The 16,048-nt window shown below is 46.0% G+C and overlaps 1 protein-coding gene across 1 annotated transcript in view; it reads left to right on the forward strand.

Annotated features, from left to right (window-relative positions):
• Positions 1-15,814, forward strand: part of LOC147582683 (tyrosine-protein phosphatase non-receptor type substrate 1-like) — a gene marked incomplete at its 5' end in the record, with an annotated part of 40,718 nt that extends 24,904 nt beyond the window's left edge. Inside the window, 2 exons of the mRNA XM_086702806.1 lie at positions 12,044-12,346; positions 15,687-15,814. Coding sequence (XP_086558932.1) covers positions 12,044-12,346; positions 15,687-15,814 — 431 coding nt within the window. The remainder of the gene's footprint in view (positions 1-12,043; positions 12,347-15,686) is intronic.
• Positions 15,815-16,048: the final 234 nt, after the last annotated feature.

Here is a 16,048-nt window from a genome sequence, read left to right on the forward strand (position 1 = left end):
CAGTGAGAGTGGGTGCCCTGATCATCATTTTCAAGGACACTTTTGTGAAGTTGCACATCACAGATGATATGCCGTTTTAGGATTTTGGTAGATACATATCAGGTTAAGAAAGCTCCTTTCTATTCGTAGCTGTCTAAACCTTATTAGATGAGAATGAGCAGTGGAACTCATCAATACCAAAAGTGAGAAAGACACAGCAAGGTGGCTTCTGCACACAGAAACAATGTGGCCTGAAGAAAGAGCATAAGCTATGTGATCAGAGAAACGTACATTCCAGTTCTGGTTCTGCAAATTGTTAGTGTATTCCTTGCCTCTGCCAGCCTCCATCTCCTTGTTTAAAGAATGAACATTACCATACTTAATCATGGAGTTGCCAGAATTGAGACTATATGAAGCACAGCCAAAGCAATCTTGAAAGAGAAAACAAAGCAGGAGGCATCACAATCCCAGACTTCAAGCTATACTACAAAGCTGTAATCATCAAGACAGTATGATACTGGCACAAGAACAGACACTCAGATCAATGGAACAGACGAGAGAACCCAGAAATGGACCCACAAACATATGGGCAACTAATCTTTGGCAAAGCAGGAAAGAATATCCAATGGAATAAAGACAGTCTCTTCAGCAAGTGGTGCTGGGAAAACTGGACAGCGACATGCAGAAGAATGAACTTGGACCACTTTCTTATACCATACACAAAAATAAACTCAAAATGGATGAAAGACCTCAATGTAAGACAGGAAGCCATCAAAATCCTCGAGGAGAAAGCAGGCAAAAACCTCTTAGATCTTGGCCGCAGCGGCTTCTTACTCAACACATCTCCGGAGGCAAGGGAAACAAAAGCAAAAATGAAACTATTGGGACCTCATCAAGACAAAAGGCTTCTGTACAACAAAGGAAACAATCGGGAAAACTAAAAGGCAACCAACGGAATGAGAGAAGATATTTGCAAATGACGTATCAGATAAAGGGTTAGTATCCAAAATCTACAAAGAACTTATCAAACTCAACACCCAAAAAACAAATAATCCAGTGAAGAAATGGCCAAAAGACATGAACAGACACTTCTCCAAAGAAGACATCCAGATGGCCAACCGACACATGAAAAAATGTTCCACATCACCCATCATCAGGGAAATACAAATCAAAACCACAATGAGATACCACCTGACACCTGTCAGAATGGCTAACATTAACAACGCAGGCAACAACAGATGTTGGCGAGGATGCAGAGAAAGAGGATCTCTTTTGCATTGTTGGCGGGAATGCAAGCTGGTGCAGCCACTCTGGAAAACAGTATGGAGGTTCCTCAAAAAAACTAAATAGAACTACCCTACGACTCAGCAATTGCACTACTAGGCATTTATCCAAGGGATACAGGTGTGCTGTTTCGAAGGGGCACATGCACCCCCATGTTTATAGCAGCACTATCAACAATAGCCAAAGTATGGAAAGAGCCCAAATGTCCATCGATGGATGAATGGATAAAGAAGATGTGGTGTGTATATATATATATATATATATATATATATATATATATATATATACAATGGAGTATTACTCGGCAACCAAAAAGAGTGAAATCTTGCCATTTGCAATGACGTGGATGGAACTGGAGGGTATTATGCTAAGTGAAATGAGTCGGTCAGAGAAAGACAATAACCATATGACTTCACTCATATGAGGACTTTAAGACACAAATCAGATGAACATAAGGGAAGGGAAACAAAAATAATATAAAAACAGTGAGAGGTACAAAACAGAAGAGACTCATAAATGTGGAGAACAAACAGAGGGTTGTTGGAGGGGTTGTGGGAGGGGGGATGGGCTAAATGGGTAAGGGGCATTAAGGAATCTACTGAAATCATTGCTTCACTATATACTAACTAATTTGGATGTAAATTTTAAAAATAAAAAATAAAGTTAAAAAAAAAAGATTATATGAAGCACATACAATACTGCCCGGCTTAGCAACATTAACTGTACATTATTCTTCCTTCTTGTAGCCCCGCCCTCTCTGCCTGTGGTAATAGGTCCCTTGGAAAGGGCCCCAATGGGGCGACCTGTGAATTACAGCTGTATGTCCTATGGCGGCTTTCCCAAAAACATCACCCTGAAGCAGTTCAGAAATGGGAAGGAAATTTCATCCCTCCAGACACACATCGTCCAGATGAGGGACAGCAATTCCTACAAAATCGCCAGTACCACTGAGGGAGCCCTGACTCTACAGGACTTCCACTCCTATGTCAGCTGTGATGGGAATCACCTAAGCTCACATTATGCTCTTCAGGGGAATGCCGATTTGTCTAAGACTATACTAGGTAGGTGACACCACGTGGGGCCAGGCTGTGACCTAGCTTTGGAAAACAGTTCTCCCCAAATTTACTCCAGTGAATAAGTCTAAATAATAATAGCACCTACCATGTGCAAGGAATTGTCACATGCTAAGTAGGTGCTAAGTAAACAGCCACTGACTAATAAGCAAGGTGAATCTGATTGTTTCACGGGGTCTGAGCCTTTGTCCTATGCTATTTCAGTTCCACCCAACATGACTATTTTTGAACAGCCCATCTCAAAGAAAAAGGTAAATGTCACCTGCAAGGCAAAGAAGTTCTATCCCCATGGCATACAGCTGACCTGGCTGAAGAATGGACATGTCTCCCAGACAGATAAGACCTTGACCCCTACCATGAGCAGAGATGGACTATACGCTGTGCACAGCTCGATCCTGGTGAACAGAACTAACCAAGGGGCTATGCTCACCTGCCGGGCAGAACAAGATGGGCGGCAGGAGGCCGCTGCAAAAATGACATTTTGCGTTTCTGTTTATCTGGGTAAGTCTGAGAAGTAGCCAATGGCAAGACCTCCATGACTTGCTGATGGAGGCACCATCATCTTTCCTTCAAAATTTCTTTTCAAAACCATGAGATTTTAAGTTGTAAAAATAAAGCCTGCTCCTTCCCTCACTCCATCTCTCCCATACACACATCCGAACAATCCAGATTTATATAAATATACAGATCAGAAGCTAAATATCTATTAGAAGTCAAGTACCTGCAATCCAACTCCCCAGAGAGATCTCCTATTTATGATGTGCTGGGCATCCTTTTAGGTCTCATGCATCCACAAAGTGTGTTTCAGGATGTAGGTGATGGGAGGACTAGGTAATGTCTGAGATCCCTAAGCTAGGGAAGTCTGTGTTCCCTTGAATGACCTCTTCGTTCTCCCAAGAATGGCTTCTTGCCAGGGGGCCTTTTAGTATTTCCTCAGATCCTGTTGAGCCCAAGTCCCATGCTGAGCAGGGGAGCCTTGAAAATCTCCCAACAGAAACGTGTCTGTATTCCGTTTACTACCCGTGTAGACAAACATTCCTGTGCCTGTGTCGTTATTCTCCTAGTCCCCCTCTGGATGTCTGGAGATCCTGTCCTTTCTTGCCCTAAAGAGGCAGCAGTGATCAGCATAGTGTTTCACAGACATGATTTGGACTCTTCACTGCTTTGTGACCCTGCAAAGTTTCCTAAAATTTCTGAGCCTGAGTTTTCTCACCAACCTGCAGATAATAATACCCAAGTCCTAGGACTATGCTGAGGAGTAAACAAGGCAGTGCAAGATGATTGAATGACTAAGGCTGCCTGCCCCTCCTTTTTTCTCGCCCAGCAGTGGGAGATGTGTGTGTATTTGCCCGGGTTGCTGCCTCAGGTTTGTTTCTGTGCCAGGCAGAGCACAGGACAGGACAAACAGTTGTCACCAATGATGGGAAAGTGAAGACACTGGAATATGGACTCCCATGCCCTCCGAGGGTGGGGCCCACCCTTCCTTTTGTGGCCCTCCACCTGTGCCGCAAGGTACTGCTGGTAATGGAGGTCTCAACCCTCCATTCTGCAGGAAGCAGAGGGCCAGATTGTAAGTGGAGACGAGGCTCAGGGAGGTAAGGCAAGGTTGTGGCCACAGCCTGGCCCAGGTGCACGCTAAGGTCAGGAGTCGTCAGTCCAAGAGCCCTGAGGTCACATGAGGCCGAAGTGCATCTGGAGATAAGAGGGACACACAACTCTCACCTCCCCAGGGATTCCCTGGAACCTTCTTAGAATCTCCATCTCAGGTGTGATAATGGGGGAAATGGGGCCGGATCCAGGGCTTGCGAAAGATGCCTGAGGAATGGTTCGGGGGACTAGGACCCAGAGAGGGGGCAGTGTCTGACCTCACAGGGCTGAACATCGACTCCCTCTACACCTCCCAAGGTGGAGCAAACGCTGGCACAAGTAGATAGGCAGACACTTGCACTGACTGAACAGACACATGGACGTGCGTCCGCAGCCACTCCCTTTCCAGCACTGCAGGAACTTCAGTCTCTGTTGCCCCTTCCCTCCTGAGGAACTTGGACTGAGAGGCGCCTTTGAGGTCGGAAGGGCTCCACATGCCCCGGCTCACTGGACACCTGCCCCCCCACATGCCTGTCCACACCACAGCCCCCAGGGAGTTCTCTGGACAAAACCTGGGGCGGCTGTACAGGAGGTCTTGGCGGGGGGGGAGGGGGTCATCACACCTCCCTAGGGAGGGAGAACGAAGGGTCCTGAGTCCCATCCTCATGTCTAAATTCTCCTGAGCCTTGCCCATTTCCCACTCAGCCCCAGCCCCAACTTCTCCAGCTCAGGGGGGTGGTTTTGAATCTGTATCAAGGGAAGACACAATTTATAGCATGCTGCATGCTTCTCAACCCTGCTTTTTTAAAGTACAAATGCTCTAGCATGCTATATTAGTTTTCCGTTGCTGCATTAAAAAAAAAAAAAAAAAAATTACTTTAGGGGCACCGGGGTGGTTCAGTCGGTTAAGCATCCGACTTCCGCTCAGGTCGTGATCTCGCAGTTCGTGAGTTCCAGCCCCGCGTGGGGCTCTGTGCTGACAGCTCGGAGCCTGGAGCCTCCTTCGGATTCTGTGTCTCCCTCTCTCTCTGCCCCTCCCCCACTCGTGCTCTGTCTCTTTCTCTCCCAAAAATAAACATTTAAAAAAAAATTTTTTTCATTACTTTAAGCCCAGTGGCTTAACACAACAAACATTTTCTCACGGCTTATCTCACAAACATTTCTCACAGCCTGGGTCCTCTGGCTCAGGTGAAGTTAGGGTGTCAGCCCCAGCAACTGTCAACTCAAGGCTTGACTGGGGGGAGGGGGGTCTGCTTTCAAGTTCACTTCCTGTTGACAAGACTCAGACGCTTGCCGGCCACTGACTGAAGACACTGACTGAAGACTGATCCATTACCTCATGGATTTCTCCATGGAGCAGCTTACAACATGACAGCTGATCTTCCTTAGGGTAGCCAGAGAGAGAAGATGCACAAGACAGGAGTCACAGAATGTTCGAGACCTAATTTTAGAAGTGACATCCCATCACTTTTGCTGTATTCTATTCATTTAAATTTTCTTTTAAGTTTATTTTACTTTGAGAGAGAGAGAGAGAGCACACAAGCAGGGAAGGAGCACGGAGAGAGAGAGAGAGAGAGAGAGAGAGAGAGAGAGAGAGAATCCCAAGCAGGCTCCGTGCTGTCAGCATAGAGCCCAACTGAGGGCTCGATCTCATGAACCATGAGATCATAACCCGGAGCCGAGATCAAGAGTCAGAAACTTAACCAACCAAGCCACCCAGGTGTCCCTGTATTTTATTCATTTAGATCTGAGTCACTAGGTGCAGCCTGCTCTCAAGGCAGACTGCACATGGATGTGAGTTCCAGGAAGCAGGGATCACTGGGAGATCTTACAGACTGTCCACCACAGATGTCAAAAATCTTAGAATGACCCTTGACCTTCTTCTTTTTTTTTTTTTAATGAAATTTATTGTCAAATTGGTTTCCGTACAATACCCAGTGCTCATCCCAACAGGTGCCCTCCTCAATGCCCATCACCCACTTTCCCCTTCCCCCCACCCCCCCATCAACCCTCAGTCTGTTCTCAGTATTTAAGAGTCTCTTATGGTTTGCCTCCTTCCCTCTCTGTAACTTTTTTTTTCTTTTTGTTCTTTTTGTTCCCCCTACCCCTCCCCCCTGGTTTTCTGTTGAGTTTCTCAGAATCCACATAAGAGTGAAAACACATGGTATCTGTCTTTCTCTGCCTGACTTATTTCACTTAGCCTCATACCCTCCAGTTCCATCCATGTTGCTGCAAGCGGCCAGATTTCATTCTTTCTCATGGCCAAGTAGTATTCCATTGTATATAGAAACCGCCTCTTTTTTTTTTTTTTTCAACGTTTACCTATTTTTTTTGGGACAGAGAGAGACAGAGCATGAACGGGGGAGGGGCAGAGAGAGAGGGAGACACAGAATCGGAAACAGGCTCCAGGCTCTGAGCCATCAGCCCAGAGCCCAACGCGGGGCTCGACCTCACGGACCGCGAGATCGTGAGCTGGCTGAAGTCGGACGCTTAACCGACTGCGCCACCCAGGCGCCCCGAAACCGCCTCTTCTTTACCCATTCGTCAGTTGGTGGACATTGAGGCTCTTTCCATAATTTGATCCTTGATCTTCTTTTCCCTCAGACCTCATGTCCAAGTCATACTCCACATCTTATTGTCTCTGTGTTCAAAAAAGACCCAGAATCCCTCACTTCCCACCACCTTCAAGGTACCACCTTGGTCCAAGTTGGTGTCAGCACTCACCTGAATTATTGCTATAGTCCCTCAATTCTGGTGTCCCTGCTCCCACCTATGCACACCTCAGCCTCCTCCCCTCAGGGCAGCAGGGGAGCCCATCACACTTCAAACACGGCAGTGCCCGCCCATCTCACAGGAAAGCCGAGGGGAATCCATGATGGCCTACCAGGCGAGCTGCCCCACCCATCTCCTGTCACTTTCCCACTTACATACTGGGCTTTGACCACCGTGGACCCTTGACCTTCACAGTCCTCCCCAGGGTTGTGTGAGCAAATCATAGCGGGACACTTTCCTAACCTGGGCAAAGACACAGACATCAAAATCCAGGAAGCACAGACGACCCCCATTAGAGTCAACAAAAGCCGACCATCAACAAGGCGTATCATAGTCAAATTCACGAAATACTCAGGCAAGGAGAGAATCATGAAAGCAGCAAGGGAAAGAAAAGTCCTTAACCTACAAGGGAAAGTAGATCAGGTTTATAGCAGACCTATCCACAGAAACTTGGCAGGCCAGAAAGGAGGGGCAGGATACGTCCAATGTGCTGAATCGGAAAAACATTAGCCAAGAATTCTTTATTCAGCAAGGCTGTCATTCAAAATGGAAGGAGAGATTAAAAGTTTCCCAGACAAACAAAAATTAAAGGAGTTGATGACCACTAAACCAGCCCTGCAAGAAATTTTAAGGAGAACTCTCTACGCGAAGCTTAAAAAAAAAAAAAAAAAAAAAAAAAAAAAGATCAAAAGCAACAAAGACTAGAAAGGCCCAGAGAACACCATCAGAGACTCCCAACTCTACAGGCAACATAATGGCAATAAATTCATATCTTTCAGTACTCACTCTAAACGTCAATGGACTAAATGCTCCAATCAAAAGATACAGGGCAGGGGTGCCTGGGTGGCTCAGTCGGTTAAGCGTCCAACTTCGGCTCAGGTCATGATCTCGCAGTCCGTGAGTTCGAGCCCTGCATGGGGCTCTGTGCTGACAGCTCAGAGCCTGGAGCCTGTTTCAGATTTTGTGCCTCCCTCTTTCTCTCTCCTCCTCCACTCATGCTCTGTCTCTCTCTTCTCAAAAATAAATAAATGTCAAAAGACATAGGGTAACAGATTTGGTAAGAAAACAAGATCCATCTCTATGCTGTTTACAAGAAAAACATTTTAGACCTAAAGACACCTTCAGATTCAAAATAAGGGGATGGGGAACCATCTATCATGCTAATGGTCGCCAAAAGAAAGCCATAGTAGCCATACTTATTTCAGAAGATAATCTAGATTTTAAAATAAAGACTGTAACAAGTGATGTAGAAGGGCATTATATCATAATTAAGGGGTCTACCCACCAAGAAGATCTAACAACTGAAAACATTTATGCTCCAAACGTAGAGTGCCCAAATATATAAATCAACTAATCACAAACATAAAGAAACTCATTGATAAAAATACCGTAATAGTAGGGGACTTCAACACCCCACTTACGGCAATGGATAGATCAGCTAAACAGAAAATCAACAAGGAAACAATGGCTTTGAATGACACACTGGACCAGATGGACTTAACAGATATATTCAAAACATTTCATCCTAAAGCAGTGGAATACGCATTCTTCTTCAGTGCACATTGAACATTCTCCAGAATAGATCACATGCTGGGACACAAATCAGCCCTCAACAAGTACAAAAAGATCGAGATCATACCATGCATATCTTCAGACCACAACGCTATGAAACTTGAAATCAGCCACAAGAAAAATTTGGAAAGATAACAAATACTTGGAGACTAAGACCATCATACTAAAGAATGAATGGCTAACCAAGAAGTTAAAGAGGAAATTAAAAAGTACACGGAAGCCAACGAAAATGATAACACCACAGCCCCAAACCTCTGGGAGGCAGCAAAGACGACCATAAGAGGAAAGTATATAGCAATCCAGGCCTTCCTAAAGAAGGAAGAAAGGTCTCAGATACATAACCTAACCTTACACCTTAAAGAGCTGGAAAAAGAATAGCAAATAAAACCCAAAAACAGCAGGCAGCAGGTAATAATAAAGATGAGAACAGAAATCTATGCTATTGAGACAAAAACAAAAACAAAACAAACAAACGTACAAAAAACAGTAAAACAGATCAATGAAACCAGAAGCTGGTTCTTTGAAAGAATTAACAAAATTGATAAACCACTAGCCAGTTTGATCAAAAAGAAAAAGGAAAGGACCCCAGTAAATAAAATCAACAATGAAAGAGGAGAGACCACAACCAACACAGCAGAAATAAAAACAATAATAAGAGAATATTATGAGCAACTCTATGCCAATAAAATGGGCAATCTGGAAGAAATGGACAAATTCCTAGAAACATATATGCTACCAAAACTGAAACAGGAAGAAATAGAAAATTTGAACAGACCCATAACCAGTAAAGAAACTGAATTAGTAGTCAAAAATCTCCCAAAAAACAAGAGTCCAGGACCAAGTGATTTTCCAGGGATATTCTACCAAACATTTAAAGAAGAGTTAACACCTATTCCTTTGAAGCTATTCCAAAAAGTAGAAATGGAAGGAAAACTTCCAAACTCATTCTGTGAAGCCAGGATTACCTTGATTCCAAAACCAGACAAAGACCCCACTAAAAAGGAGAACTAGAGACCAACTTCGCCAATGAACCTGCATGCAAAAATCCTCAACAAGATACTAGCCAATGGGATCCAACAATACATTAAAAGAATTATTCACCACGACCAAGTGGGATTTATACCTGGGATGCAGGGCTGGTTCAGTATCTGCAAAACAATCGATATGATACATCATCAATAAAAGAAAGGACAAGAACCACATGATCCTCTCAACAGATGCAGAGAAAGCATTTGACAAAATACAGCATCCTTTCTTGATAAAAGCCCTCAATGAAATAGGGATAGAAGGATCGTACCTCGAGATCATAAAAGCCATATATGAAAGACCCACCACTAATACCATCCTCAATGGGGGAAAACTGAGAGCTTTCCCTCTGAGGTCAGGAACACGACAGGGATGTCCACTCTCACCACCGTTATTCAACGTAGTATTGGAAGCTTTAGTCTCAGCAATCAGACAACACAAAGGAATAAAAGGCATCTGGGGTGCCTGGGTGGCTCAGTCAGTTGAGCGTCCAGCTTCAGCTCAGGTCATGATCTTGCCGTCTGTGAGTTCGAGCCCCGCGTCGGGCTCAGAGCCTGGAGCCTGCTTCTGATTCTGTGTCTCCCTCGCTCTCTGCCCCTCCCCCACTCATGCTCTGTCTCTGTCTCAGAAATAAATAAACATTAAAAAAAAATTTTTTTTAAAGGCATCCAAATTGGCCAGGAGGAAGTCAAACTTTCACTACTCGCAGATGACATGATGGTCTATATGGAAAACCCAAAAGATTCCACCAAAAACTGCTAGAACTGACCCATGAATTCAGCAAAGTCACAGGATATAAAATCAATGCACAGAAATCGGTTGCATTCCTATAGACCAACAATGAAGCAACAGAAAGAGAAACCAAGGAATTGGTCCCATTTATAATTGCACCAAAACCCATAAAATACCTAGAAATAAATCTCACCAAAGAGGTGAAAAATCTACACGCTGAAAACTATAGAAAGCTTATGAAAGAAATTGAAGACACAAAAAACAACGGAAAAAGATTCCATGCTCCTGGAAAGGAAGAACAAATATTGTTAAAATGCTAATATTACCCAAAGCAATCTACATATCTGACACAGATGAATTTGTCACAGGTTCATAAAAATTATGCAAATGAAAAGGACGAGACGATTAGGGGTGCCTGGCTGGCTCAGTGGGAAGAGGTGTGACTCTTGGTCTCTGGGTCATGAGTTTGAGCCCCACGTTGGGTACAGAGATTACTTAAATAAATAAAAACTTTATGGGGCGCCTGGGTGGCTCAGTCAGTTAAGCGTCCGACTTTGGCTCAGGTCGTGATCTCACGGTTTGTGGGTTCGAGCCCCACGTCGGGCTCTGTGCTGACAGTTCAGAGCCTGGAGCCTGTTTCAGATTCTGTGTCTCCCTCTCTCTCTGCCCCTCCCCTGCTCACACTCTGTCTCTCTCTCTCTCAGAAGTAAACATTAAAAAAAAAAAATTTTTTTTTTAATAAAAAATAAATAAATAAAAACTTTAAAGAAGAGAGATTAAAAGTCCTAGGAAAACAAAAAGCTATACAAGAAAGAAAAGGCAATCATGATATATATTAAATGGCCCCGTTGTGAACAATGCTCCTTTGGTCATAGAAATATAAAGGCTGATACTGGTAAATGATTTTAATGTGTCTATGATAGGAGGACATAAGGAAAGGAAATGTGAATGGCAGGTAGAGGGAGATGTAAGAGAGCTAAACCATTATCTTCCATAGTAGAAGGTCTATCCATAATATATAAAACTGAAAAACAGAGAAATAATTGTATAAACATGTTATTTAGAAACACAGAAATGTCCAAAGGATCAACCGAAATAGTTAAAAGTGGTTGGTCTGTAATTTTTTTTCCAGGAGAGGAAGCAAGGGATGTGTTTTATTTCGTTTTTTTGTAATTTATTTATTTTTTAATTTACATCCAGGTTAGTTAGCATATAGTGCCACAGGGATCTCAGGAGCAGATTCCTTAATGCCCCCTACCCATTCAGCCCACCCCCTGTCCCACAACCCCCCCAGTAACCCTCTGTTTGTTCTCCATATTGAAGAGTCTCTTAGGTTTCGTCCCCCTCCCTGTTTTTATATGATTTTTGCTTCCCTTCCCTTGTGTTCATCTGTTCTGTGTCTTAAAGTCCTCATACGAGTGATGTCATAGGATATTCGTCTTCCTCTGACTAATTTCGCTTCGCATTAATACCCTCCAGTTCCGTCCACGTCATTGCAAATGGCAAGATTCCATTCTTTTTGATTGCCGAGTAATCCTCTATTGTATAGATATACCACGTCTTCTTTATCCATTCATCCATCGATGGACGTTTGGGCTCTTTCCATCCTTTGGCTATTGTCGATAGTGCTGCTATAAACATAGGGGTGCATGTGCCCCTTCGAAACAGCACACCTGCATGCAAGGGATGTGTTTTTAATTATTTACCTGATATGACTTTTTAAAACAATGTACTTTGGGAAGGAGGGGAGATAGGGCGGAGGATGGGGAATGACAAGTTCTGATCACCATGGTCTGGTGTCCGAGCGCAGACTGGAAGGGTGGAGAAGCAGTCAGCGAGGCCAGTTGGCAAGCTGCCATGTTAAGATGTGTCACAATAAAACTTACGCAGAAGAGAAAACTGGAGAGGAGAGATGGGGGTAAGACTAGCTGGGTGAACCTTAAGCAGGGGTATCACACCAGAGAGTAACTTGCCATCTTCGTTTCTCCTCTTCTCTCTCAACTTTGCCTTGCTCAAAGTGAAGCCCTCTCTTCCGGAGATTTCTGGCCCCTCCAGCAGGGTCGGCCCGGGCCAGAGAGTGAATCTCACCTGCACATCAACTGGCTTCTTTCCCAAAAATATACATGTGAAATGGTTTCAAGATGGCGTGGAGCTTCGGGCCCTGGAGACCCTCATCTTCCTGCCTGAAGATGCTTCGTCCTGCACCCTTGTCAGTGCTGCCCTGGTGACCCTTGACTTATCCTCACTCCAGTCCCAGATCACCTGCCAAGTGGCTCACAGTACACTCAGAAGGCACGTGAACATCTCCAAATTCCTCCAAGGTAAGGGCCCCACCCACCCACCCAAATGGCCAACCGTGGGTGACTATGTCATGTTCCCCTGTCTGGACTACTCCACCTGCAGCTTCTCGGTTATTCTTCACCAAACCCCTCATGAGACGGGTACAAGGTTCCCTATCTTATACGACCATTCTCCCTACGTGACGCCATTGTCAGGTCCTTCTCTTTCAGAGCTCCCTCTGCCCTATTGTGTTCGGGAGGAAGAGGTTCATTCGTGCCATTCAACGAGTGTTTACCGAACATCTGCTACGTGGTAGCGTTATTCTAGGTGCCAGGGATCCCACGGTAAACAGAACAGGCCTCGTTCTGCTTCACCAAGCTCACAATCCCATAGGCCCCATCAACGAGACGCAAGACCTTTACAGTTTTAACTTGTAACGTGTGCTGCAGGGGAAAGAAGTTAAGTGTTAACACAGACAAAAACAGAAGAAGTCTGCTTTACTCAGGAAGTGCCTTTTTGGCGAAGCGATGTTTCAGCCGTGGCATGAAAGACGAAAGGGGGGGTCAGCCAAGCAAAAGGTGGAGCGTTTTCCAGGCAGAAGAAACAGGTGTGCCCAGGCCCCGCGACGGGGGTGGGGAGCGAGACACGGTGAACAGCAGAGAGGAGGCCCATGTGGCCGGGGCTTAGTGAAGAGAAGGGTGCGGGGGAGAAAGAAGAGGCGGGAAAGGGACAAGCAGAGACCAGGCCACACAGGGCTTCGAGCCACAGCAAGGAAGTTTCTCCCTCTTGCATTGCTAACCACCAACCATCGCTTTGTTGCCAGTCGCTACTTTTGAAACCTGCTTCTTAAACCCACCCTAGTTGGAAAATAAATAAATAAATAAACAAACAAACAAACAAACAAACCCACCCTAGTCGGGGGAGGGGACAGTGCGGACAAGGCTACACCACTCTTGCTCTGACTTCATAAAAACAAAGCTATTACCGAGGGTTGAATCAGACTTTGCAGAAATACGGAAGGAGGGGTGAAGGAAATCATCACCCTCGCTGCTCCGAAGTTCACGGCCTGGCCTTCACAAGGGCATCCCCGGGGTGTCTGCACTCTCTTTCAGCCACCCCCCTCCAGTGACCTCAGAGGGCAGAGTCCCACTCACCTCCTGCAGCTGAGCACATCCCTCCCAGGGCTCCAGAGTCCCAGCCCTCCTCCGTATGCTCCAGCCAAAGGGAAGCAAAGAGAAAACCCACTAACGGCATCACAGTCTCCTCGGCAAACCGCCTCCATTGAAGGCAATTTGTGGCACCAACGTAGAGTCTAGCTCCTTGTTTCTGAAATGCCTCCCTCCCTAAATAGTATCTGCCTTTGCTTAGCTAAGAGATACCACCAGAGGGTTCCAGCCTGGAAATAGAATTCCAGCCTCCACCTAGAGCATCCCAAAGAAGCTATGTGTCCCTGCTTCACGCAGATGAGGAAATCAAGGCCCAGGGAAGTAAAATGACTTGTCCAAGGTCACGTGGCTCTTAAGTTCAGGAGCTGGGATGTGAACCCAGTAATACACCTCTCTGGATGCCCATGTCAGACCTCCGTCCTGTAAGAGTCCCCGCGCAGAGATGCCAGAGCGAGGCAGTGTCCCCCTTCCCCAAGGAAGGTGCTTTGGTCACGGTCATCTGAGAGATGGCATCGTGCTGCTCTCTGTAGTTTCTCCAGACCCCTGGCTCCTTCTCCTTCCCCATATCAATAAATAAAGAGACACTCCATCAACCCAGTCGTCCAAGCCAGGGAACTGTTCTCACCCAACCCCTCACCAAGTTCTACCAAATTCACTTCCCACATCTCTCTGACCCCATCCATTTCTTTCTGCTGCCACTGCCCATGTTCATCCCCAAGTTCAAGGCAACATCATCTCTTTTTTTTTTTTAATATATATATACTTCTTTAACGTTTATTCATTTTTTGAGAGACAGAGACAGAGAGTGAGCAGGGCAGGGGCAGAGAGAGAGGGAGACACAGAATCTGAAGCAGGCTCCAGGCTCTGAGCTGTCAGCACAGAGCCCGATGCGGGGCTTGAACTCACAAACCGTGAGATCATGACCTAAGCTGAAGTCGGACGCTGAACCCACTGAGCCACCCAGGTGCCTCACAACATCATCTCTTACCTGGACACCCAGCCTCTTCTCTCATACTCACCATCACCCTTGACAGCCCATCCCCTCCAACCCCAGCAGCCGAGGACATTTTATAAAGGAAGCCAGATCTTGTCCCTCCTTTGCTTAAAGCCCTTGGTGGCTCACCACTGCTCTCGCAAAAGTAAAATAAAATCCTTATCAGGATGTTCAACAGCAGTCTTCAAAACATTTTTGAGAAAATTGTGAAGGACTATGTAGTTCATCATATATATTTTTTTAAGCTTACTTATCTATTTTGAGAGAGAGAGAGTGTGCGAGCAAGTGGGGAAAGGACAGAGAGAGAGACAGGGAGAGAAAGAGAGAATCCTTCGCAGGCTCCGCACCAGTAACACAGAGTCCAATGTGGGGCTTGAACTCACAAACCGTGAGAGCATGACCTAAGCGGAAACCAAGAGTCGGACATGTAACTGACTGAGCCACCCAGGCATCCACATCACACGTTTTAAAGTTAATATCTCAAATTGTTCATCACAGACTTAAATGGTCGCACAGACAGAACCCCTAGATATTACAAGTGTTTCGTCTCTCGGGGGCAGGCGGGGGGGGGGGGGGGGGGCGGGCCTGGCTGGCTCGGTCGGTTAAGCATCTGTCTTCAGCACAGGTCATGATCCTGTGGTTGGTGAGTTCAAGTCCCACGTCAGGCTCCCCACTGTCAGGGCTTGGGGTTCTCTCTCTCTCTGCCCCTCCCTCTGCCCCTCCCCTACTCGCACACACGCTTTCACGCTTCTCTGTCTCTCTTTCTCCCTAAATAAATAAATAAATAAACAAACTTTTTTTTTAAAAGTAGGCTCCCCTTCTGGCGGGGAGTGGCGAGGTTCTAGAAGGCATCTGGGGACTTGCTATGGCCATTTTTGGAAAACGCAATCCGCCACACGTGGTTTAACGCCTATCCGCCCTTCACATTTCTGCTCAAAGGTCACTTCTTCCACAAACTCTTGCCTAACCTGCCCCACCTCCGGACCAGGTCAGGTGCCCCCGTGTAGGCTCTCAGAACCCTCCGAGGGTCACGTGACTGCTTTTTCTTCCCTGTCCCCCCTCCCCGCAACCAGAGCAGGAGCTCCGTGAGGCAGGGACTATGTCTGTCTTGCTCAAGGCTGTATCCCAAGAGCCAAGGGCAGTGCCTGGAAGGATAGCGATGCTCCTTGAACCTCTTTTGCGTGAAGATAGGAAGGAATGAAGGAAGGGCTATTGTCTCAGTTACACCCACAGTGACCGTGTCAGCGCACCGTGTCCCAAGCCTCCAGCTGGCTAGCCTCACCTGCCACGGGCAAAGGTTTTACCCTGGAGTCGTACAAATCACCTGGCTGGAGACGAACAGATTATGACAACCTCTTCAGAGGGTGCTGCCGCCTTGGGCACGAAACAGCAGGAAGTCCTGCTCTCGCCACACAGCTGGTGCCTGACCACACACACAGTCCACCAGATCTTCCTGTGATTTAGTGACTTATCGTCCCTCATTCCCACCCACCCTCTCAAAAGCTGTTCAGGCTCAACAATTACTGAGGGCCTACTAGGGACCGTGTTTGGGAGTTCTCATCTGACACAGAAACGTTCTAAGG

Source organism: Puma concolor, chromosome A3, assembly GCF_028749965.1.
Source record: "Puma concolor isolate L17-30 chromosome A3, mPumCon1.1.hap2, whole genome shotgun sequence".
Taxonomy (NCBI): Eukaryota; Metazoa; Chordata; class Mammalia; order Carnivora; family Felidae; genus Puma; species Puma concolor.